The sequence below is a fragment of the Lipophrys pholis genome (genome assembly GCF_963383615.2).
Source record: "Lipophrys pholis genome assembly, chromosome: 7".
Classification (NCBI taxonomy): domain Eukaryota; kingdom Metazoa; phylum Chordata; class Actinopteri; order Blenniiformes; family Blenniidae; genus Lipophrys; species Lipophrys pholis.
The window spans coordinates 1,048,796-1,072,151 of record NC_137638.1 but is presented as its reverse complement, the minus strand read 5'-3'; the positions used below and the strand labels follow the sequence as shown (position 1 = coordinate 1,072,151).

The 23,356-nt window shown below is 46.1% G+C and overlaps 1 protein-coding gene across 1 annotated transcript in view; it reads left to right on the top strand.

Annotated features, from left to right (window-relative positions):
* Positions 1 to 23,356, top strand: part of LOC308111645 (metal transporter CNNM4-like) — a 45,058-nt gene that overhangs the window by 1,417 nt on the left and 20,285 nt on the right. The window contains exons 2-4 of the mRNA XM_080466611.1: positions 17,679 to 17,822; positions 17,972 to 18,106; positions 21,017 to 21,186. Coding sequence (XP_080322737.1) covers positions 17,679 to 17,822; positions 17,972 to 18,106; positions 21,017 to 21,186 — 449 coding nt within the window. The remainder of the gene's footprint in view (positions 1 to 17,678; positions 17,823 to 17,971; positions 18,107 to 21,016; positions 21,187 to 23,356) is intronic.

Genomic DNA, 23,356 nt, shown 5'->3' with positions numbered 1-23,356 from the left:
GAATCTCCTGGCCTTGTTGGGGAATTGTTCTGAATGGTTCTTGTTGGAGCTCATTCACTCAGTTTCATGAGTCCCCTCTACTTGAAAGACACACGTCACCTCAAACGTTGCCGTATTTTCTCAAAACACTGCGCACATGCTGCAAACTGTCTAAATGTCAAAGTCACGCTCCAAGCTGGACTCCAGTAAACACGCTCACAGCGGTGGAGTCGGTTCAGAACACTCCCATAAAGAGCTGTTATCACAATAAACTGGAGTCTAGTTTCTCTCCAGGACGGCCTCCTCGTCAACCAAACTTTATTTGTATCGCATGAATTATACAAATCTAATAACACAAAGGGCTTAAAGGGAATAAAATATAAACACAGGGACCAGGTGGTGTTTATTAAAACCAGTCCTTCTATCAAAGGGATTAATCAGTTAATCAATACCGATACCGAAGATTCAGAAATGCAGTTAAAATTAATGAAAGCTGTTACAAACGGAAGTTTTCTGCCAGAAGAGTCTTCTTGTTCATGATACAGAGAGCAGAGAGTCCATTAACCAACAAACCGCTCAATCAGCCAAATAATCCGCCGACTCATCAATTATCTGACAAACTAAATGTCCAGTTAATCAACCTGCCAACTGATAAATCAACATGTAAAATAATAAAACGACAGTGTGACAAACAACGGCTACGACGGAAAAACACGTCAAACCCTAGCTTCTATATTTTATTAAATTTTTTTAAGGATTTCTCTCCAAACACATAATAAGAGCCACGAGGACGAGGCTCACGTCTTATTGGTGCGCGATGGCGTGGAGCTGTGATTCAGCTTGTTTTCACCGTAACACTGTCTGTGGGTTGTTGTGCAGTGGAACCCCAATACTCATAAAGACTCCGTGGCTCCAGAGCCTCCGAGTTAAATCCTCTCAGGATGTGTGGAGGTGACGGAGGAGGACTGAGTGATGCAGACGCTTCAGACAACAGAGGGTCATTGTGTTTGCTGAGGATGAGACCTGACGTCTTTACCTCCGTCCTCCGTGTGGAGACGCAGTGGAAAAGATCCTCATTGGTTATCTGGACTTGAAGAGAACAGAGGAAACGCTGCAGCCTGTCTTGCTGGGAGATAAACCAACAGGGAATCTGTTGAGCTGCTTTAATCAATCTGGTCATTAACTCATTAACTCATATGACTGATTTCTTTTCTCACATTTAAAACACCAAACAATCGACCTTGTTTCAAACACGTGACGTTTCATGGAAAAGAAAGTTGCATTAAAAACCCCGTATTATTGCTTGAAGGCTGATGTCCAACCAAAGCTGCCTGATGTCGTCATGGTAACTGAAACTATCGACTTTTCTTTACTTTTCCTCCAACCTTTTGACGTCAGTAGCTGAGCTGCAGGGAAGCTGATTTCACACTCACTCACGTTTCCTCTTTCTCTTGTCACGTTCAACAACTTGCTGCACAGTTCATTGTATTTATTTGGCTAAGAAGTGGAAAAAGTTCACGGGAAAAGGAAAACGAGACGCGCGTGCTGGTAAACAACTCGTTTATCAAAGTTTCTCCCCGTGCGGCTCGACGGTCGTCATCAAACTGTCTGACGGACTGAAATCAGGCTGCTGTCCAGGCTTTGTGTGAATCAAAAACACTTCCCAGTTTCACTTCTTTGTTTTCACACACACACACACACACACACACACACACACACACACACACACACACACACACACACACACACACACACACACACACACACACACACACACACACACACACACACACACACACACACACACGCCTGCTTCCCCCCTGTTGTTGGAATATATTTTCTTTTTCTCAGGCGGCTTGTCTCAAGGTCACAGAGGAGCATGCTCTCTCTCTCTCTCTCTCTCTCACACACACACACACACACACACACACACACACACACACACACACACACACACACACACACACACACCCTGGCTTGCTGTGTCTGTCTGGCTGCGTGGCGAGGAGGCGTTGGCCTCCGTCGTAGTGCTGAGACGCAGTAGTAAACACTGGATCCGGCCTCGCCGGACTGTTTACTTCCCCTCACACTCCTCGTTCCGCCGCCGTCTGAGTCGCTGCAGTGATGCATGATGGGATTTTGTGTGACATTCGGCTGAGGAATTGCTCTGCCGCTTGTCGCCGTCGGGTCGGCTGGCTCGGCGGGAAGCTTTGACAACAAGCTCCACTGGCCACACGCAGTAAAGAAGGGATTTTAGCAACGTGCAGACTGAGCAGGTGTTCATTAAAGTTTCACACCGGACCTTCGAGGCCGGCGCCGTTTCTGTCCGTCTCACATGAAAGTTAACGATGTTTTATTCTGATGGAATCACGTCAACTCACGTACATCGTAAGCTGCGATTCAGCTTGTAACAGGCTGAAAAGTTTCATGTGTAGTATTGATATACGTAGAACAATTAGCATTCATGAAGCTTCAATAACAATTTAAGAAACATTTCCTTAATGTTTCAGCTGTTTGGACCCGACTCTGAGAGTTTCACTCTTTTTAAGCATCTTTGAGAACAATGGAGCTTTTTAAGTTTTTTGTTTCTTTTCATTTTGTAATTCTAGTTATTTCTGTTTTAGTTTTAGTTTTTAAGCATTTTTACCCAAATTTATGATGATTTTAATTATTTTTCATATTTTAGTTGTTGTGCCTTTTATTAAAGCCCAACAGTGTTCAGAGTCCTTATGAACATGACTGGTGTGTAAATAATCTAAAAAATCAAATCTTTGTGTATAATTTGTTGAAAGCTGCATCGAGCCGCTGCAGGACGGCTGAAGAGCCACAGGTTGGTTTCCCTGAAGCGCGTCGGGTCTGGCTGGGCTTCCTCCCCCCTGCCTCTCTGACCCGCCCCCCTGCCTGCCAGCCAGATTAGCTGAAGTTCCTCTGGTTTGTTTCCTGGCATCGGTTGCCATGGCGACGGCGTCCAGCGGTGTGGGTGTGGGTGTGTCCTCCTCGGCGTGTGCAGCCTGTGAGCCAGTCCACTGGGTCCAGTTGGCTGTAACGGTCAGTCCTTCGGCTCTGAGGTGGTATTAAGTAAGCGGACGGTGGTCACTAAGCAGTCCTTTCTCTTCCTGCCGCTGCTGGAGCGTTTTGAGTTGAGCAGCCATCGCTCCAGTCAGCGCAGCGTGACCTTTCCCAACCTCATTACAGGAGATGAAATTTTAATGATTTGCTGTCATCACAGGAAGTGGCCACAGCAGCCTTCAATAAAAAGGTAAAAATACATTTGTAAAGATGCTGTACAATGAAAGAAAGCGCTTATGTTCCTCTTTAAAATGACGCTCAATAGTTAAAAACAAAAAAAAACTAAAACTAAAAAAACTCCGAGCCTGATTGTGTCTCTTGTGTTGTCACATGATGGACACAACGTCCACGCTAAAATCAGGCAAGATATTTAAGAACACAAGTGAAGTATAACATCACGGAGGCTCCCAGCTCGCCATTGAGAGGCCGTCACATGACCGAGCCTTGGCTAGGGGTCATATTGGCTCACAGCTCAGCCTCTGGCGCTCCGTCGGCCTCTGAAGGTTCTGAGTGGTAAAGAAGTGAGAAGCAGAAAAAAGCTGACTTTGTTCCCATATTACACAAAAAACCCACTAGAACTAGATCACATGTGAACTTTCATGTCCTTGTCGGGGCGACCACGTGTCTCGTCCTGTCCGAGACGCGCGGCGTTTTAATCCCGTTTCCATCGTCCCGGAAGTTCGATGAAGGAATCGTTCAAAACCCGCGAGCTAGTTGGCTAGTGGCTACGCTAACGGCCGACCGACTGACGGAGTGGCCCGACGTCGGCTGGAGCAGGAAGGACTCGGTGAACCAGCTAACAGACGTGGTGGTCACTTCACTGATCGGTGACTCGCGGGTTTAGAACGATTCGTTCATACTCGCCACTTCCAGGACAGAAGGGGACAGCTGGTCACCTTTTACGTCTTGGTATAAATCCAGTCAAGATGACACAGGTGTACTTTAGCAAACGAGCTGCCGAGGTCAGTGTTTTAGTTGGTGAAGTTCTAAAAGGTAGGATTTAGTGATGGATGGATGCTACCAGGTACTCTTCTCTTTAGGTCCAACCGTCTGTACAGAAAGTGAGTCGAACCAACGGTCCTAAACATTCACAGCTGGACACTGAGCAGTTTGTTCTGATGACATGTCAGTTGTTTAATAGGAGAAACTAAACTTAATTGCTGTGTTGATTTGGTGATTTAATGAACAAACACTCAAATTTACAACTGCTGTCTTTAAATACGTACAAGCGAGTAAACAGGGCTCTCACCATTGGAAACAAACACCTCGAACTTTTGTTTCCTTTTATTGTCGTTTAAAAAGTTTAAAGAAACTCAGACATGTGGTTTTATGGACCAACTTCTTATTTAAATAAAGAAGAAGAAATGTTCTAAAATGGAAACCCCCCCCCCCAAAAGGAGAACATACAGAGAAAAGAGCAGTGGCCCTAAGATAGAGCCCTGAGGAACCCCATATTTCAGGGCAGCAGAAGAGGATTTAGAACCAGCAAAGCTTCTGCACAGACGTGTCAAGAAGAGTCCAGTCACCTTTGTGATGCTTGTAGACGGAGGAGTATTTCACTGGTCATGCTGCTGCTGCTGATTCTCAAAGGACGGATCACTGAACCAAGCGTCTGAGGAATCTTGTCCTATCTACCTAAATGTGTCATAATATTTGTACTTATGTATACTTTTGAATTAGTTCCTGTTCTGGCTGAGCTGATCTTTGTCCCTAAATTCTATATTTAGTGAAACTTCATGCAGTTATTGATTGAATGTGTGAGAGTGGGCAGGCTTTGTTCCAGCTTGTATTCCAGTCCAGCTTACTACACTGAAAGTTACTGTCGGTAGTTTTTTATCAGTGTTTTGCTGGTTACCTTTCCACCGCACCCAGACTGGAGGATCCCGAGACGTGTGCTGTGGTTTAATGGCCGTTTGGCTGTTAGACATGGTTTGGCATTAATGCTGATTGTGAACGATTCCCATTTCCTTTACATGTTGGTCCCCCCGGGGGACGGTGTCTTATAGTTGTAGAGGGACGCAGCTTTGAGATAAAGACCTGATTATGACTCTGAAGTATGCCCCGGAACACGTGATAGAGACCTGCTGTCAGCAGGAACAACTGCTGTGTTTTGTGAGCTTTTAAATGGAACCGGGTGAAGACTTGGTAAAGCAATACGTCCATCATACCTTCAGTCCGATGGTCAGTGAGCCTTGGCTTCACTTATCTGGCATTTGGTACATTTACTTTGCCCTTTGTTGTCTCAAACTTAGATTTTGTTTCATGAGCACTGCTGTATGAACCCCTTAAAGGAACCGCGTCTCTTTAATGGAGTTTTTTTTATTTTTAAACATTTTTATTTAAAATGCGCTTTGTCCCCCACGGACCGTCCTGATGTCCTTTAGCATTCGCGCTCTTTACCTTCAGTGAGACTCTAAGACATGGGGGTTCAGCACCGCAGCTTTTCTCTGAGAGTAACTGTACTTCATAGGACGAGTTTGATTCAGAGATATTGGTGAGACCTTGTTTAGCTGGTTGGTGGGCTGTTTAGTTGGTTGGTTGGTTGGCTGGTTAGTAGGTTGGCTGGTTGTTTGGTTGGTTGGTTGGTTTGTGCGCTAACAGATAACTCAAAAACTTGTGGAGGGATTATGATAAAAAGTGCCAGGCTAACATCTCATCACTTCCTTCTTGTCAGATTATCTATCTGGGTCGTACTCTCTCCAGCCCTCTGAGAGCCGCCGTCTTGTTGATAAAGGAAGTTGTGCTGTCGTGTCACTGCCGATACAGTCAGGATGTATGTGGCCCCTGAGTTAAGAAGAGTTTGACAGACTGTCTCTAAAACAGTCACGTTGTTGTGTGGGAAAACTACAGATATTTTGTGACCTTGCCTTGTTCCCAGAATGTGTTTTTGTGTGGTAACTCCTCCAGTCTCAGGCCAAAGTCAGGTTGTCTTCCCTCCCCGGTAGATTAGTTTATATCCTTCTGATCTTTATTGAAATCCGGAGTGAACTATACATTAACCCGAGATCCATTGGCTTCTCCACCTTGTATATTTCCACACATACAGTGACGCACATGTGTGACACTCCTTGCACCTACAGTACATTTACACAACTGTCCATCACCGAACATTTATTAAACACGTTTCCCCTCCTTGTTTGAGCTCGGCGGGTGTGTGCTCACTCTGCAGGCTTTGTTCACCATCTGATGGCGAAATGCCCCAAACTGGAAGAACCTGGTTTGATCTCTTCAGTCCTGAACTCAACAAGTGTCTGAATGACGGGAACAAACCCACCTTTAATCTAACGTGAACATAATCTCTGTTTCACACTGTGTGCCTTGAAGCTCCGGCCGAGGCTGGAGAGCAGCGGAGCTTTCTTTAAAGTATAGAGACACCGAGTTTTATGACTTTAGGTCAAAGATTACCTGAGCTCAGCCTGATAGGGCGGCCTCACAGCAGACCTGACTCTCCACTCCTTCTTTTGTCTGATGGGTGTGTCTCTCTCTCTCTCTCTCTCTCTCTCTCTCTCTCTCTCTCTCTCTCTCTCTCTCTCTCTCTCCTGTTGTGGCTGCCAAGGAAAGACGAGCTTCATTTGTCCTGCAGTGATTAAAGCAGCTCTGCTTCAGATGGTTTGATTGGATCAAGAGATGAATGCATGGAGGTTGTTATGTAACCACGGGTTCTGCAAAGCTGGAGCTGCTGTGGAGAGGAAGAGCGTTACACTGAGGCTCTTCCTGGATACACCGCCACACACTCCTGAAATATTCACCCAAAGCTGTTTTAGGAATCAATCTGAAGTGGGAAGTGGGACGAGCAGTTTCTGCTTCATGCTTTGTCTCACGAGTTTCCTCTTCACAGATTTACTGGTTACATACTGCAGCAAATATCATTGATTATTGTTTTGAAAAACAAACAACATATTTCTTAAAAGAATCCCATTTTCAGTCTCTCCCTGTAACTGGCTTCTCCTGGGATGTGATTGTGTGTTTGTTTACATCCCACATACTTTTATTTACGTGTTTTTCCATCGTCGCCTTGAAGCCCCATTCTGGGTTTATCGCCAGTGAGGCTCTGATCACTTCCTCACTTCATCCTGAGTTTCTATTGGTCAGTCAGTCGACGCCGGTCACGGCACATTTCTGACACCGTCAGGATTTTATCTCAGGTTTGTCTTATGTCGCCATGACAACGGCTGTCCTTGAACCGTCTCACAGCGACGTAGGACCAAAGATTTAGAGCCGAGACCGAAGACGTCCACATGGTTCTCTGAACATGGTCTTTATCTGGGACGGAGGAACGCCACAGTGGGGGGCGAGTATAAAGTATAACTGGGGTGTTTAACCTGGTACTTTTCAAAGCGTTGCTCCGAAACGCAAAACTTTTCTCACCTTGTCGTGTAAACAGGGTTTTATTTCCATCATGTCGTAAACTCAGATTCATCAGATGAGCTTCATCGGACGCACCCGTCGGGTTTCGTGGTTTTCTGATAAAGACGTCGATGAAGACTCTTGTACTTCTGCTTAAATTGCTTCATCGGTGCAATGTTGAGGTTTTCTCCTTTCTAGAGCAGCGTGTGAAACGTACACTTCATCCAATACTTTGACTGAATATCTTCCTGGAATCCACCTGCCCAAAGCCTCGTCCGCCACGCAGGTACTTTGTGTGTGATGGTTCTATTTTTAAGAGACGGCCCCTCAGGTGTTCTGCTGAGTCACACACACACACACACACACACACACACACACACACACACACACACACACACACACACACACACACACACACACACAGCTGACGAGCCTGTCAGACATTCAAACGGGGAAAACAAAAGCTGCGTGTTGGATTCAGGTTTAGTTTTTTGTCGGAGGTCAAAGTAGAGCAATCTCTTATCTCCAGACATCTGATCTGTTGGTTTTTTTCAAATCTGACAAACTAAATGAGGCCTGATCACGAGCCACTCACCTGATTCAGGTGACACAGGACCTAAACCCAGCTACGAAGGCAAAACATGTCAAGAAAAGTATGTGGGATGTAAAGAAATCTTATTTTAGGATTTCTCTCCAAACACATAAACGCTTCGACAGTGAGGCTCCGTTCGTGTTTCACCGTTTCTTTCTCGTGAATGGACGTCGCGTGTCTCATCATTACGCGATCGCATCAACTCGCTTACATCGTAGGCTGTGATTCAGCATGTTTTCATCGTACAATCTGCACACAACAAACTTCATGTCGTGACCAAAGTTTACGAGGTTGATGTGGTGGAGTGTAGCTCGCTGGGAACTAATAAGATTAAGATCTCACAGTGCGTAGCGAGCTTATGACGAAACGCTTCAGCCAATGTTCGGCTAAATATTCCTCCTACTGTTTTGTTCAACACACTTAATATACCATCTTGTGGTCAGAATTGGTATTGCAAGTTTAAACAGGCTAGGTCAATTAGGATAACTTGCACACGTTTGTCTGGAGTTGTATTTACTTTGAAATAGAACGACATATTCTACCTTGTGGATGGAGGCTGCCTGTAAGAACTGCAATGTATTATTAAATTACTCCTTGGAGGTAGGACTGGGCAATACGGCCTTAAATCAATATCTGGATATTCTTAGGCCATATCACGAGGGTTCAAGTCCCCCGGCCAGCTCAGCTGGTAGAGCATGAGACTCTCAGTCTCAAGGTAGAGGGTTCATGTCCCACGCCGGGCGCCACCTTCCTGTGGGCTCTCCACCTTCCTGTGGGCTCTCCACCTGCAGGAAGGTTCCTAATAGGTCCATGTGATCTGGGTGACGGTGCTCAGACTGACACCCGGAAACGGAGAAGATGGATGAATGAATGAATGAATGAGTATTGATTTTAAAAAGGAAGACACCAGACTCTATTGCGTTGGCGCCGGTTGCTTCGGCTTCTCAGTTGTGGGACCGGCAGGAGACGTGGACGTCGTAGCTTCAGACACTCTTCATTTTCTACGGTGAAATAAACGACATCGTTGTCAGTGTGTCCGCTGCTGCAGTGGAAACGCAACACCTTTTTTTTTTTAACGTATTAGGTGTTGTCACGTGAAACACTGTCATGCAATCAGTAGCATCTAGTGGCCGGTAGGATTTTTTCCTGGTTGTGTTTATCAGCCTCCTGCTGCCTCTGTGTGACTTCCTGTGCTGACGGCGCCGGCCTCGCCGCCCTGCAGCGCGGTGTACGTTTGGTGGATGTCACGTCAACACTTCCAACACGCGTGCCGCAACGATATCGGTCAGCGCGAACAAAGAAGCGACTCAGCAGAAACACACACACACGTCCGCGGCCGTGCGGCGGGATTGTGAAGACCCGGCGTGGTGTTGCGTAATGCTGGGAAAGAGAGTGGTGGGATTCCGCTCATGTTTGACTCTTTGTCTCGACACAAACGGCTTTGTGGGGGCTTCCATGAAGAATGCCGCACGACAAACAAACAAGGACAATGAAGTCGTTCGGGTTCTATCAGATCTGAAAATCTGTCCAAGCGTTCAGCGCAAGCTAGCAGTGCCCTGCGCTGTTCGTGCTGCGGTTCGAGTCCAGTGCCAAAACACAGACCTTCATTAGCAAGAGTTTTCATTTCAGAGACGAGCCAAAGAATTAGTGGAGAAGCCAAAATAGTGTAGTGAGCACTTTTGTTTGTCACGCAACAAAAATGAACAAAATCTATCGATTTTTGATTTTGACTTGTTGAATTGAATCGTTTTACAAATAAATAGATTTTCACATATTTAGCTTTTCCTTTTTCTGAGCCTCCCTGTACACCAGCGTAAAACTATCACTGTGGTGACTGCACACGACCTGGACCTGGACCTGGACCTGGACCTGGACCTGGACCTGAACCTGAACCTGAACCTGAACCTGAACCTGGACCTGAACCTGAACCTGAACCTGAACCTGAACCTGAACCTGAACCTGAACCTCCTCTGAAAGCACTGAGGAGGAAGACTCATCAGTAAGGAGTCCGTCTCCTTGGAATGTACCTGGAGTTTGAAGAGCTTCACCTGTTCCACACATCCAGCTCTTGTTTCCCCACTTTCTCCACACCATCGCACCACCAAGCGAGCATTTTGAAGTGTGTGTGGCATTCCTATCCCCATACCAACACCCTACCCCCCCCCCCCCCCCCCCCCCCTCATGTAGTCTTTTCTTCTGACTCATGCACTCCTGCCTGCCTTGTGGTTTGGAGATGAGATTGTTTTTAATTCGTCCTGAAGGGAAAAGTGTGCTTAGTGTCTATATCTGGGATTTAAAATACTTAGTTCAGCGGAGGGTGAGTGATGTGTGGCGGCCGTTAGTGTCTTTGTTTAAACGACGGCGGCGTTGTGAGTCTCTGGATCATCATAAGACACCAACGTTGAAGTGCAACTCAGGCCGGATGTTCTGAAAATGTTTCCGTCTGAACGTGAAACTTTCCTGAAAGAGAAACACCAAAGCTCTGCAGGGTCCCGTTGATCGCTGTCTTATAAATGGTCTGTAAGCAGCACGGCGGCCACATTGGAAATAAATCCGACACCAAGGACCAACCAGTAAAATCCATTTTTAAAAACCTTTGAACTACTATCTGTCATCCTGGAAGTGATGTACGGTCGATACCTTGCTTTGGAAGAGTTCCTGGCGACTAAACTAAATTTAGTTAAGACAAGTGTGTCTTCTAGCAACGAGCAGCAGCCGCGGGGTTGGGGCGGGCTCATGACCAAAGTGTTGAACCCTAAAGAATAAAGAAATATTTCTAACTATGTTGTCCAGTCTGGCGGCGGCCATGCAGGGTCCATGTATTTATGTCCAAGCGTCGGACTGTTGTTGTTTCAGCGTCCGTCAGTCCAACACCTCGCCAGGCCGCCACGCTGCCGCTGGTTGATGTCTCATGGGTTAAACCACTTTCTTTTTCATGTTGGCTGAATTCACCTTCCGTTAGTAAGCCAGAAAGACTTTGAGGATTATTGCCCAAACAGCTGCTTTGCAGACAGGAAGTCCTGGAGTGACTCGTGAGCCGCCCAGTCTAAATACTTTCTAAAGTCAAGGAGCTCCAGAGGCGTCCGGCGTCGCGTCAGCGCCCCGAGGAAAACCACCAGAGATGGAGGGATGAAACTGACAGCGGTGTGTGTTTCTGTGTGAGCCTGCGGTGAGCGCACACACACACACACACACACACACACACACACACACACACACACACACACACCTCACCTGAAAATCAGCAGGTACACACTCAAAGAGTGTGATTACAACGTGCGTTTGTGTATTTATTGGATGATAGTCCGGTGGTTGGCAGGTCAGACTGAACGCATAAAGCAGCTTCTATTTGGGTGTGTGTGTGTGTGTGTGTGTGTGTGTGTGTGTGTGTGTGTGTGTGTGTGTGTGTGTGTGTGTGTGTGTGTGTGTGTGTGTGTGTGTGTGTGTGTGTGTGTGTGTGTGTGTGTGTGTGTGTGTGTGTGTGTGTGTGTGTGTGTGTGTGTTGGACTCTCAAGTGACTGACTAACTGGGGCTAAATATGTCCCCCGGGGTCCTGCTTCCTCTGAAATATTGACTCAACACTGCAGGGAGAGGACACACACACACACACACACACACACACACACACACACACACACACACACACACACACACACAGAGTTTTGTACAGCGTTACTCGTGGGGCCCATTCATTGTCATCATGCGCTCCCTGTCCCTGTCTTAACTTTAACCATTGAAACATTTATAAATACTTGCTCAGCCCTAACCCTGGAGGTTCCTGGTGACTTCACGTCTGTCACCGAATCTTAATTAAAGCTTGTCGATGATTCTAAAGAGAAGAAAACGTTTAGAAAACTATCCTATTTGCATACTTTATCAAACATTGTCCCTGAAAGACATTAAGAGCCTTTAATCATAATTTTCAATGAGGACATGAGATTCCAGAAGCGGTTCAGGAATGAGACTTTTCGCTCTGCAGGTTAGCATTTAGCATCCCGACTGTGAGACGTAAAACACGAGCCGACTCATTTCTCTGGTGTCAAACACTAAGGCCTCGTTCACACTGCAGGCAAATGACACCCAATTCTGATTTATACTCCCCGTGGCTCATGTCCGACCTGTTTTGATTCTGTGTGGAACTCCAGTTCTGATGGTTCCTCCAGAACCAGGCCTCGTTCACATGTGGAACCAGTTCTGATATTTTTCTACATCGACCGCTTCGTCATCAAGGTGTGACTGACGTCACCGATAAGAGGAAGCGGCTCCGCCAGAATAAAAGCCGTGCTCTGTTTTCTCCTCATCCTCCTTCTTCCTCCTCATGTCGTCTAGATTCTGTCGCTCAGATTTAACAAACACTTGAAAATGACTCTACAGGCTGACCTGCGTTGCCAGATATGAAGGGTATCCTCCAGTTGTGGAGCCAAACTCTCTTACCTTTTAACTGATTCCTGCACTTGTGTGTTTATGTGGTGTTCTTTATTACACATTTGGTTTTAGAGTTTTAACACGATGCCTCCCTCTGCTAACGACTGCTGGTTTTCTTACTGCGGGACACGACTGAGGAATCCTCGCCATGCCGCATCAATTCACACCTCAAAGGTCCCAAACGCTCATTTACATGTTACAAGATGTCCTCCATCTTCCTCCCTGATATCAATTTAGGATCGATGAGCAGCTCCTCCAGTGAACAGAAGTTTAGTAAAATGGTAACAGAGCTGCTCTCACAGGTACTTCAGGTTCATGTTGCTAATGCTAACTGCTGGTTTAGAGCCAGAGTCTGCAGCTCTGCAGCTCTGCAGCTCCTCGGTACTGCCTCCATCACATTTCCAGAAAATAATTTGTAAATAAACATTTTGCTTTCATCTCTGTTTCATTTGCATACCACATTGACTAAAAACTGTTCAATCAGCATCAACATTTATTTCTAAAGTCCTTTACAACACTCAAGGTGACCAAAGTGCTTTCCAGTAAAATCAGACGGTAAAATGAGAAAGAAAAGAAACTAAACTATATCAAGAGTAAAATCAAATCGAATCCAAATAGAATAAGATAAAATGTCACCATATTGCTGAGTATTAAAAGCAGGTCTGAATAAATAGGTTCTGAGTCTGGATTTGAAGAGGACAAGGTTGGTTAAGGTGCGTATGTCAGTAAAACAGCCAGAGGAGCTGGAATTATTTATTTTTTTAAATAAAGTACCTAAAACTACTCAAATAATAATGAAAAAACACAGTGAACATAGTTGAACTAAAATGATTGAAATTGTTAGTACAGTTTGGTATTTTTAGGAATAAAAAGAAAAATGAAAGAAATAGGTCAAGGAAAGAGGGAAACCAAATTTTTAAAAAAAGACAAGAAAAAGGTGGAAAAGGAGGAAACATGAAACATGAAGAAATGCGGAGCGGCTAAAAATACTTAAATAGGTAAAGCGGCTGAAATAGCCCAGATGCATAAAACAGTTAAAGGAAGAAAAAATCTTTTACAGCTAAAATTCTAATAAAATATATCTACTTTTACACTTTATGAATGCAACCCAACGTCTTTCCTTCATTTCAGATCAGTGGCATGTTGTGTGGCTCCGGACAAATTTCATTTGGTTGGAAAATTGGGAAAATGTCTGTTGGTGATGAAGGTCTCCGACCCTTGGTGATGAAGGTCTCAGACCCTTGGTGATGAAGGTCTTAGACCCTTGGTGATGAAGGTCTCCGACCCTTGGTGATGAAGGTCTCAGACCCTTGGTGATGAAGGTCTCAGACCCTTGGTGATGAAGGTCTCCGACCCTTGGTGATGAAGGTCTCCGACCCTTGGTGATGAAGGTCTCAGACCCTTGGTGATGAAGGTCTCCGACCCTTGGTGATGAAGGTCTACGACCCTTGGTGATGAAGGTCTCAGACCCTTGGTGATGAAGGTCTACGACCCTTGGTGATGAAGGTCTCAGACCCTTGGTGATGAAGGTCTCCGACCCTTGGTGATGAAGGTCTCAGACCCTTGGTGATGAAGGTCTTCGACCCTTGGTGATGAAGGTCTATGACCCTTGGTGATGAAGGTCTCAGACCCTTGGTGATGAAGGTCTCAGACCCTTGGTGATGAAGGTCTTAGACCCTTGGTGATGAAGGTCTCCGACCCTTGGTGATGAAGGTCTTAGACCCTTGGTGATGAAGGTCTCCGACCCTTGGTGATGAAGGTCTCCGACCCTTGGTGATGAAGGTCTCCGACCCTTGGTGATGAAGGTCTCAGACCCTTGGTGATGAAGGTCTTAGACCCTTGGTGATGAAGGTCTCAGACCCTTGGTGATGAAGGTCTCCGACCCTTGGTGATGAAGGTCTTAGACCCTTGGTGATGAAGGTCTCAGACCCTTGGTGATGAAGGTCTTAGACCCTTGGTGATGAAGGTCTTAGACCCTTGGTGATGAAGGTCTTAGACCCTTGGTGATTGTCTCGGCTGATCTTCAGCTGCTTCCACTCGTCACAGACGAGCGCTGAAACTTGAGTCGCTGTAACTCCGACAGTAATGCGATTGTTGTAACCGGTTGCTAACGGCACAGAGCCACTGGTAGCGTCGGTTGAGATTCCTGCCTCAGCGCTGTGGGGGACGCACGAGGACATCAAGGACACTCACAAAGCAGAGGCACCCTGAGCCTTTGGTCCCGGTTTAATTGACGGTCATATGAGCTCTTTGTAAATCCCAGTGATCTGCTGCTCTTTGTGATGCTGCTCCTCTCATGTTCTCATGGTCGCTCCAGCTTTGAGTGGAGAATATGAATGAGTTGTGTTCCTGACGACTGACTGACAAACCCCCGACGCCTCTATCGCAAGATCCAGGTCCAATCGTGAGTCTCATGGTGACTGAGCGGGCGGATTCGTCCTCATTCTGAACCGACTCCCCGGACACCAGAGGTTCCAAACTCAGTTTTGACTTCATCAAAGAAAGTTGGGCGACCGACAGAGTTGGTCGAGAAGGTTATGTTTTTGTCTGCGCTCTACCGAGTGTCGCTCTAGTAGTTTGCCTTGTGCAGATCGTACGAAGAAAACAAGCTGGATCGCAGCTACGATGTTCGTGACTCAACATGATTGTGTGAGATTAAAACATCAAACATCAACGGAGCTTTTTCCATCGTCGCCTTGAAGCCTCTTGTCTGGGTTTGTCTCCAGCGAGGCTCGGATCACTTCCTCATTTCATCCTGAGATTCTATTGGTCAGTTGGTCGACGCCGGTCGCAGCAGCGTCTCCGTCGCCACACATTTCTGACACTGTTTTATCAGTTTGTCTTTGGCTGCCATGACAACGGGCGTCCTTCAACCGTCTCACAGCGACGTAGGACCAAAGACTTCGAGCCGAGACCGAAGACGTCTGTTTCCCCATCGACACCTTTGGTCGGGCGGAAATCGTAGAGTGTAGCGGGACTAAACGGCGTTGCTCACGGGCAGGACGAGCGCTTGCTGACCGACGTTCCTCGGTCGCCTCACGCTCACCCAGTCAGCGGCATTAAGAATTCAGCCGGCGTCCGCCTGCACGTGGAGGAGTTCAGCGGGGAGTTGGTGTGTGTTGCGTTGTACTGTCACACTCATGGCCAAAGTCCAGGCCCAGCCCCGGCTGTAATGACCCGTACACATTAACAGGCTGTCGGCGGCGGCGCGGCGTTACGATAGCAGCGCGAGTCGTGATGGATGGACTCTCACAGGGTTCGTGCTTCACACTAAAGCCACATGCAGGTTGTGTGACATGAGCAGATAAAGGTGGTGCAGTGGTCAGCACCGTCACCTCACAGGTTCCGGTTCACGTTTCCAGGCCACTCAGGCGTGTTAGCTTGCGGCTGGCCGCGCCAGCTTCGGCTGGAAAGCCCAAACAACCGTCATTGTCATGTATTACGATGAGCGGTGAGATTCTGCAGTCCCTCTCCTCCCTCGTTTTTTAACGTTTGATCATCTAATGGGGGTGTTGATGTTTGAAACCTGTAAAGTAAGAAGAGATGTTAAATCTAGACGTGTGTCAGTTTTGGGAGTGAAGTTCTGGAATGGACTGAATGAGGAACTGAACTGGAGTGTCAGGTGTCTGTGAACCGAAAAGGGATTTCTAACTCAATCTGTCATTTAGTTTTGTATTTAATTACTGATATTTGTTTGTAATCCTTTATGGTACAGGATCGGCAAAATAAGCCCTTCACTTTTTCTGTTGATTTAATTGGTTGATGGACGGGTCATGTTTTGTAATAAAGTTCTTGTTTTTCTGCTTTGAAACAACTGAAATAAAACAAAGTATATTCCATTACTTCACTGGAGGACTCGGCCTGCTTGTCAAGTGAAAACGCAAAACTTTCCTGCTCAGAGTCACGAAAAACACGTCGTCCTGAAAACGGCTCCCAAGGGGGAAGTTTTTGAAAACACTCAGGCAGGAAACGCTGCTACTGCACAAGCACACCATACCCATAGTAACTAGTGGTTCTGCACATGCTCAGTAGAGCCAATCAGAACAATGATTCCTCCGTGGTGTCATGACTCCCAATCCATGTTCTCCTGGACTTGGTACTTTTATTTTGACAGTCACCATAATAACAATCCAACTTGGTACTTTTATTTTGACAGTCACTGTAATAACAATCCAACATAGTACTTTTATTTTGACAGTCACCATAATAACAATCCAACTTGGTACTTTTATTTTGACAGTCACCGTAATAACAACACAACATAGTAGTTTTATTTTGACAGTCATCATAATAACAATCCAACTTGGTACTTTTATTTTGACAGTCACCGTAATAACAATCCAACGTAGTAGTTTTATTTTGACAGTCACCGTAATAACAATCCAACTTGGTACTTTTATTTTGACAGTCATCGTAATAACAATCCAACTTGGTACTTTTATTTTGACAGTCACCATAATAACAATCCAACATAGTAGTTTTATTTTGACAGTCACCATAATAACAATCCAACATAGTAGTTTTATTTTGACAGTCACCATAATAACAATCCAACATAGTAGTTTTATTTTGACAGTCATCGTAATAACAATCCAACATAGTACTTTTATTTTGACAGTCACCGTAATAACAATCCAACATAGTACTTTTATTTTGACAGTCATCGTAATAACAATCCAACATAGTACTTTTATTTTGACAGTTACCGTAATAATAATCCAACATAGTACTTTTATTTTGACAGTCACCATAAGAACAATCTGTCTGTGTTCTCCCGGTGTTCATGTTTAGAGCTCGTGGTTCTCTGATGCTTGTCGTGAGTTCGGAGCCTAATGGACTCATTTCAATCACAAGCAGTGTGATCAAACAAACGTGGCCACAAACTAAGGCCCCGCCCACAAAATGTCGAATTTGTTCACTCGGAGAAAAGATGGAGGTTGCTTCTGGTGGAAACTCTCCGCCTCTCCTTCAGCTGGTAACCATGCCAACCAACAGAACCAGCATGGTGGTGTTGGTGCTGCAGAAGCTACTGAGCTCGTTTTGGCTTTTCAGACTAAATCCACTCGGGAGTGGGATTAATAGAATTCCAGATTCCAGAATCTTGGTCCAATAAAATCTTTTTAATAAAATAAACAAGTCTGCAGTAAACTGTCTTCCTTTCCGTCTCCCACCTGGACGTCTTGTGGCCGTGGTCGGACGACCTTGTGGAAGAGACGGGCTGATGATGTGATAATCCAGCTATAATCTGTGTGTTTGTGCCACTCAGGAAAATCCCACCTGGCCATAGTCCAGAAGGTGAACAATGAGGGGGAGGGAGACCCGTTCTACGAGGTGGTGGGGCTGGTCACCCTGGAGGACGTCATCGAGGAGATCATCAAATCGGAGATCCTGGATGAGTCCGACCTTTACAGTAAGTTTGTCCTCCTGTTCTCAGCTTGGACGGTCTCCTTCTAATCACATTAACCTGCTGATCTGTCTTCTGTGTCTGTCTCTGTCTGTGTCTGTGTCTGTGTCTGTGTCTCTGTCTGTGTCTGTGTCTGTGTCTGTTGCTCCTCCCAGCTGATAACCGCACCAGGAAGAAGGTGGCACCCAATAAGAACAAGAGAGACTTCTCCGCCTTCAAACACGAGAGCGAATCAAAAGTGAAGGTTTCTCCTCAGCTGCTGCTGGCCGCTCATCGCTTCCTGGCCACAGGTGAGGACCAGAAGCCTCCTCTCTTCTTCCTCCTCTCTTCTTCCTCCTCTCTACTTCCTCCTCTCTTCTTCCTCCTCTCTACTTCCTCCTCTCTTCTTCCTCCTCTCTTCTTCCTCCTCTCTACTTCCTCCTCTCTACTTCCTCCTCTCTTCTTCCTCTTCTCTACTTCCTCCTCTCTTCTTCCTCCTCTCTACTTCCTCCTCTCTTCTTCCTCCTCTCTACTTCCTCCTCTCTACTTCCTCCTCTCTACTTCCTCCTCTCTACTTCCTCCTCTCTTCTTCCTCTTCTCTACTTCCTCCTCTCTACTTCCTCCTCTCTACTTCCTCCTCTCTACTTCCTCCTCTCTTCTTCCTCTTCTCTACTTCCTCCTCTCTTCTTCCTCCTCTCTACTTCCTCCTCTCTTCTTCCTCCTCTCTACTTCCTCCTCTCTTCTTCCTCCTCTCTTCTTCCTCCTCTCTTCTTCCTCCTCTCTACTTCCTCCTCTCTTCTTCCTCCTCTCTACTTCCTCCTCTCTACTTCCTCCTCTCTACTTCCTCCTCTCTTCTTCCTCTTCTCTACTTCCTCCTCTCTACAACCTCCTCTCTTCTTCCTCCTCTCTTCTTCCTCTTCTCTACTTCCTCTTCTCTATTTCCTCTTCTCTACTTCCTCCTCGCTACTTCCTCTTCTCTACTTCCTCTTCTCTACTTCCTCTTCTCTACTTCCTCCTCTCTTCTTCCTCCTCTCTACTTCCTCCTCTCTACTTCATCCTCTCTACTTCCTCCTCTCTACTTCATCCTCTCTACTTCCTCCTCTCTACTTCCTCCTCTCTTCTTCCTCCTCTCTACTTCCTCCTCTCTTCTTCCTCCTCTCTACTTCCTCCTCTCTTCTCCCTCCTCTCTTCTTCCTCCTCTCTACTTCCTCCTCTCTACAACCTCCTCTCTACTTCCTCCTCTCTACTTCCTCCTCTCTACTTCCTCCTCTCTACTTCCTCCTCTCTTCTTCCTCTTCTCTACTTCCTCCTCTCTACTTCCTCCTCTCTACAACCTCCTCTCTTCTTCCTCTTCTCTACTTCCTCTTCTCTATTTCCTCCTCTCTACTTCCTCTTCTCTAATTCCTCCTCTCTTCTTCCTCCTCTCTTCTTCCTCCTCTTCTTCCTCCTCTCTACTTCTTCCTCTCTACTTCCTCCTCTCTACTTCCTCTTCTCTACTTCCTCCTCTCTACTTCCTCCTCTCTACTTCCTCCTCTCTACTGATGGTTTTCCAGTGAGCCGATGTTTTCAGTGCAGCGAGCGGTGAACAGTCACAGTGTGTGTCTCCACAGCGACGTGCTGCAGCCCCTCAGTTAGAGGGCTGGTAGCTTCAAGGTGCTCCAGGTTTTATTTGTCTGGTCAAACAAACATCCTGACAAACACAACGGGGACTTTCTTTAGAACCTGAGTGACACTTGGCTAATAACCCGACAAAGGCAGGACCTTTTGACCCTGAGTGTGAAGCTGAATGAAGGGAGCTCGCTGGCCTTCCGCCTGCTGAATCCATCCTGGCCGCCAGCTCGTTCTCACTCTGGGCGGGAACCTGGACATTGATGGCGCTCCGACGGCGACGGCCTGACTCATAACGGTTGAGAAATTACTGCAAACAAAACATTACATAAGCTCTCTTTATTTACTTTTGATTTTGTCTTGAGAAATCCATTTCTACTGGTTTCAGAAGGACTGAAGACAAATTATTGAGCCAAACCTTTTTACCGGTTTAAAGTGCGAAGCAGCTTTCAGTGTGATCTGAGCGTGTTATACCAGATAAGACGCGGTTAATAAACATTTAACCATACATATGAACTTAAACCATCTTCGACCAGGTTTTTGTTCACAGGCTGTCTGGACTGACGCTGAACACATCTGCAGCAGTCACTCGTCTCTAAAAAATACTCCTCACTGTTTATCCAACTGTTCATTTCCTCACTATTTCACAATAAAGACGATTCATGTCGCTCAGAGGTCTGCGTCCGCCGGCTCTGGAGCCACATGTCGCTCTTTAACTTATTCTTTATTATATTTACACGCCAGAATCACTTTCATAATGACTCTTAACTCTTGGCTGAAAAGGGATTTAAAACAATCAGTTTTCTCTGCAGCTACAGCTCATTTTACACACCGTCACTTTACTCTGCACGTTTATTTTAATTTAATGTTTTACCTTTATTTTACCAGAGAAACCTTGTTATTTCAAGAGAGTCCTGGCCAAAACAGGCATTATTAGTTTTGATACTTTTCATATTTATCCATCCATCCATCCATCCATCCATCCATCCATCCATCCATCCATCCATCCATCCATCCATCCATCCATCCATCCATCATCCAAACAAAATAATATTTATTACCAAATTTTGATCAAATTTCTAATTTTACATCGAATTAAATTTTAACATATCTTTATGTGCTCGTCTTTGACAATTGTCTTTATTTTTAACCACCATTGTGGACGAGAATCGAGATTTTTAACGTATCTTATTTATCCTCATCTTGAAAAAAATACCTAAAACCACAAAAAATGGGGGAAAAGTGATGAAATGGCTTAAAAAAATATGAAATGACTAGAATTTTTAAAAGACAAAAATTTGAAAATGGAAGAAAAAAAAACTACTTCAGAAAGCCAAAATGATTAAAACAGCTGAAATGTCCAAAAAAAGAAAAGTGAAGTTGATCCAATCAGGTCCAAAAACGGCTCAAAAGTACTGAATTCTAATCAAAACTTCATGAACTCGACATAAGAAAGTTTTTGTAGTAAAACTATAGAAGAAAGTTTCCCTCCTCAGTTTAAAGGTTAAACATGTTTTGCGGCTCCAGTTGAACTTGATTTGGTGGAAAGTGACAGAATCAGTTGTTCTGGTCCAACCAGTGTCCTCTTCCTCCTCCTCTTCCTCTTCCTCCAGAGGTGAGCTTGTTCAGCCCGTCTCAGATCTCGGAGAAGGTGCTGCTGCGGATCCTGCGCCATCCTGACGTCATCCAGGAGATCAAGTTCAACGAGAACGACAAGCGCTCGTCACACCACTACATCTACCAGCGGGGCAAACCCGTGGACTACTTCATCCTCATCCTGCAGGTAGGTGGCGCTCCGGAGGCTTCACCCTTCACCACAAGCTTTCTGTGGATCACTGTTTCCTACGTCATCCTTGTGACGGCGAGCCGGGCCGATTCCTGCTCCAGCCCCCAGCCTCGAATTTTATCTTCATATCCCAAAGTTAATTCCAGTAATTTGGTCCAACAGAATCAAGAAATGGACTTTGTCCTGCTCTAGAAGCTGCTTTAGGGCCTGATAGGTTCACTCTGGGCTCCTTGTCCTGCTTCCTTCACATTGTCCTGCTTGTTCAGGGAAAAATCAAGGAAATATCATTTACATTATGTCTTACTTTTGTCATCATTTATATTAATGAGGTCATATTATCCTCCTGTTCTCCTCCTCCCGTTCTCCTGCTCCTCCTGTTCTCCTCCTCCTCCTGTTCTCCTCCTCCTCCTGTCCTCCTCCTCCTCCTGTTCTCCTCCTCCTGTTCTCCTCCTCCTCCTCCTCCTGTTCTTCTCCTCCTGTTCTCCTCCTCCTCCTCCTCCTGTTCTTCTCCTCCTGTTCTCCTCCTCCTCCTCCTCCTGTTCACCTCCTCCTCCTGTTCTCCTCCTCCTCCTGGTCTGGTCGGTCCAGAAACCTTCAGTATTCTAAGGTTCTAGCTCCTCCTTGATTTTCCTCATTTGAATATTGGATCATAGGAGCTACATTCAGAATCTGCTGTGTCTGTGTGAGCTGGACTGGCTCCGCCCACACATGCCCATCTTGGGAAGAGGAGGAAGTTCTTCCTCTCGTGGTGCCATGTGCCAGAGCAGGACTGCCTAATTGTGGGAGGAGGAGTCAAAGGGAGGGCCTACCTTGATTGGGATTGGCTAAACCCCCGATGACACTATATAGGGTTTGATTCCTGATTGGCTGCTTGGAGCAACACACTTTTTAAAACCTGAAACAAGCCAGGGACAGAGAGGACAGACTGTCTTCACTTCTGGGACGTCAGTCCAGGTATGGGGACGAGTAGTACTGCTGGAGAACCTTCAGGAAGTGAATTTAGCAGAATATGATCCAAACCATGAACATCGCTCACACTCTCTTGCGTATCTGTGGGTAATATTGCTGACGCATGACATCGCGTAATATTCGCTGGGTTGTATCAGGCATCTGTTAAAAGTACTCCATGCAGTATTGGACCAGATACTGGTATCGGCATCAGTATCGGTGCATCCCCAGTGAAGATGTTCCTGGTTCAGGTCTGACAATCTAACGTGTTGATTGTCAGACACCTTCGCCCTCTAAATGTCACGTTCCCACCGCCTCGGCTCAGATAAGAGAGGAACACCTCTTCCTCCCTCTCTTTGACCTCCTCTTCCTCCCTCCCCCTGCCGTGTCTCCCCAGCTGAAAGAGGGTGGGGTTATGTGAATGCTTGTGTAAGCTTCAGGCTGACAGACGGTGTCGGTGGGCGTCAGTCGGTCACTGCAGGACCAGAAACAAGAAAACTATCAATTTTACTTTTCTACGTTTCCTGAGCTGTGAGCAGCGTCACCGATCACATGTGAATAAATACTCGTGTCCAGGTCGTTATTCTGAGGGCGTGACGTGTCAGATAAACTTTTTATGTTGTGTTCTTTGGTCATTTCAATGTTCAAGTCTCTCATGTGTTTTCTGTGGATCGAGGTTATGTTGTTTCTGTCAACACACACACACACACACACACACACACACACACACACACACACACACACACACACACACACACACACACACACACACACACACACACACACACACACACACCTTCACACACCGTAAACACGCCAGACGATCTCGTCTGCTGCGCCGTGTAGCTCCGAGGCCGCGGCGGTGGGAAAATCACACGCTGTTGTCTTAGTCTCATCCTCTCACACATATTTATTTCCCTCACGTCATCGTCCCCAAACACTCATTACCCGGGTCCAAGTAATCCCGGGCTCTTGTTTCCAGCCCGCCTCTCGCTGAGATTCCTCCCAGTGGGAGGCCGAGCGCCGGGCGGCTGTGGACCCCACACGTGGAGTGATCCTCCCAAACCTTTGTGGAGCTGATTAATGTCTGCTCAGCTGGGAGAAGTTTCCATCTTTACTATTTCAAAACAGACGGTTAGAGATACAATCCTAGATCTTCGTCTCTTGCAGACTCTGTGAGGGTAGAGTCTAAATCTGACCGATGCCAACAGTCTGTACC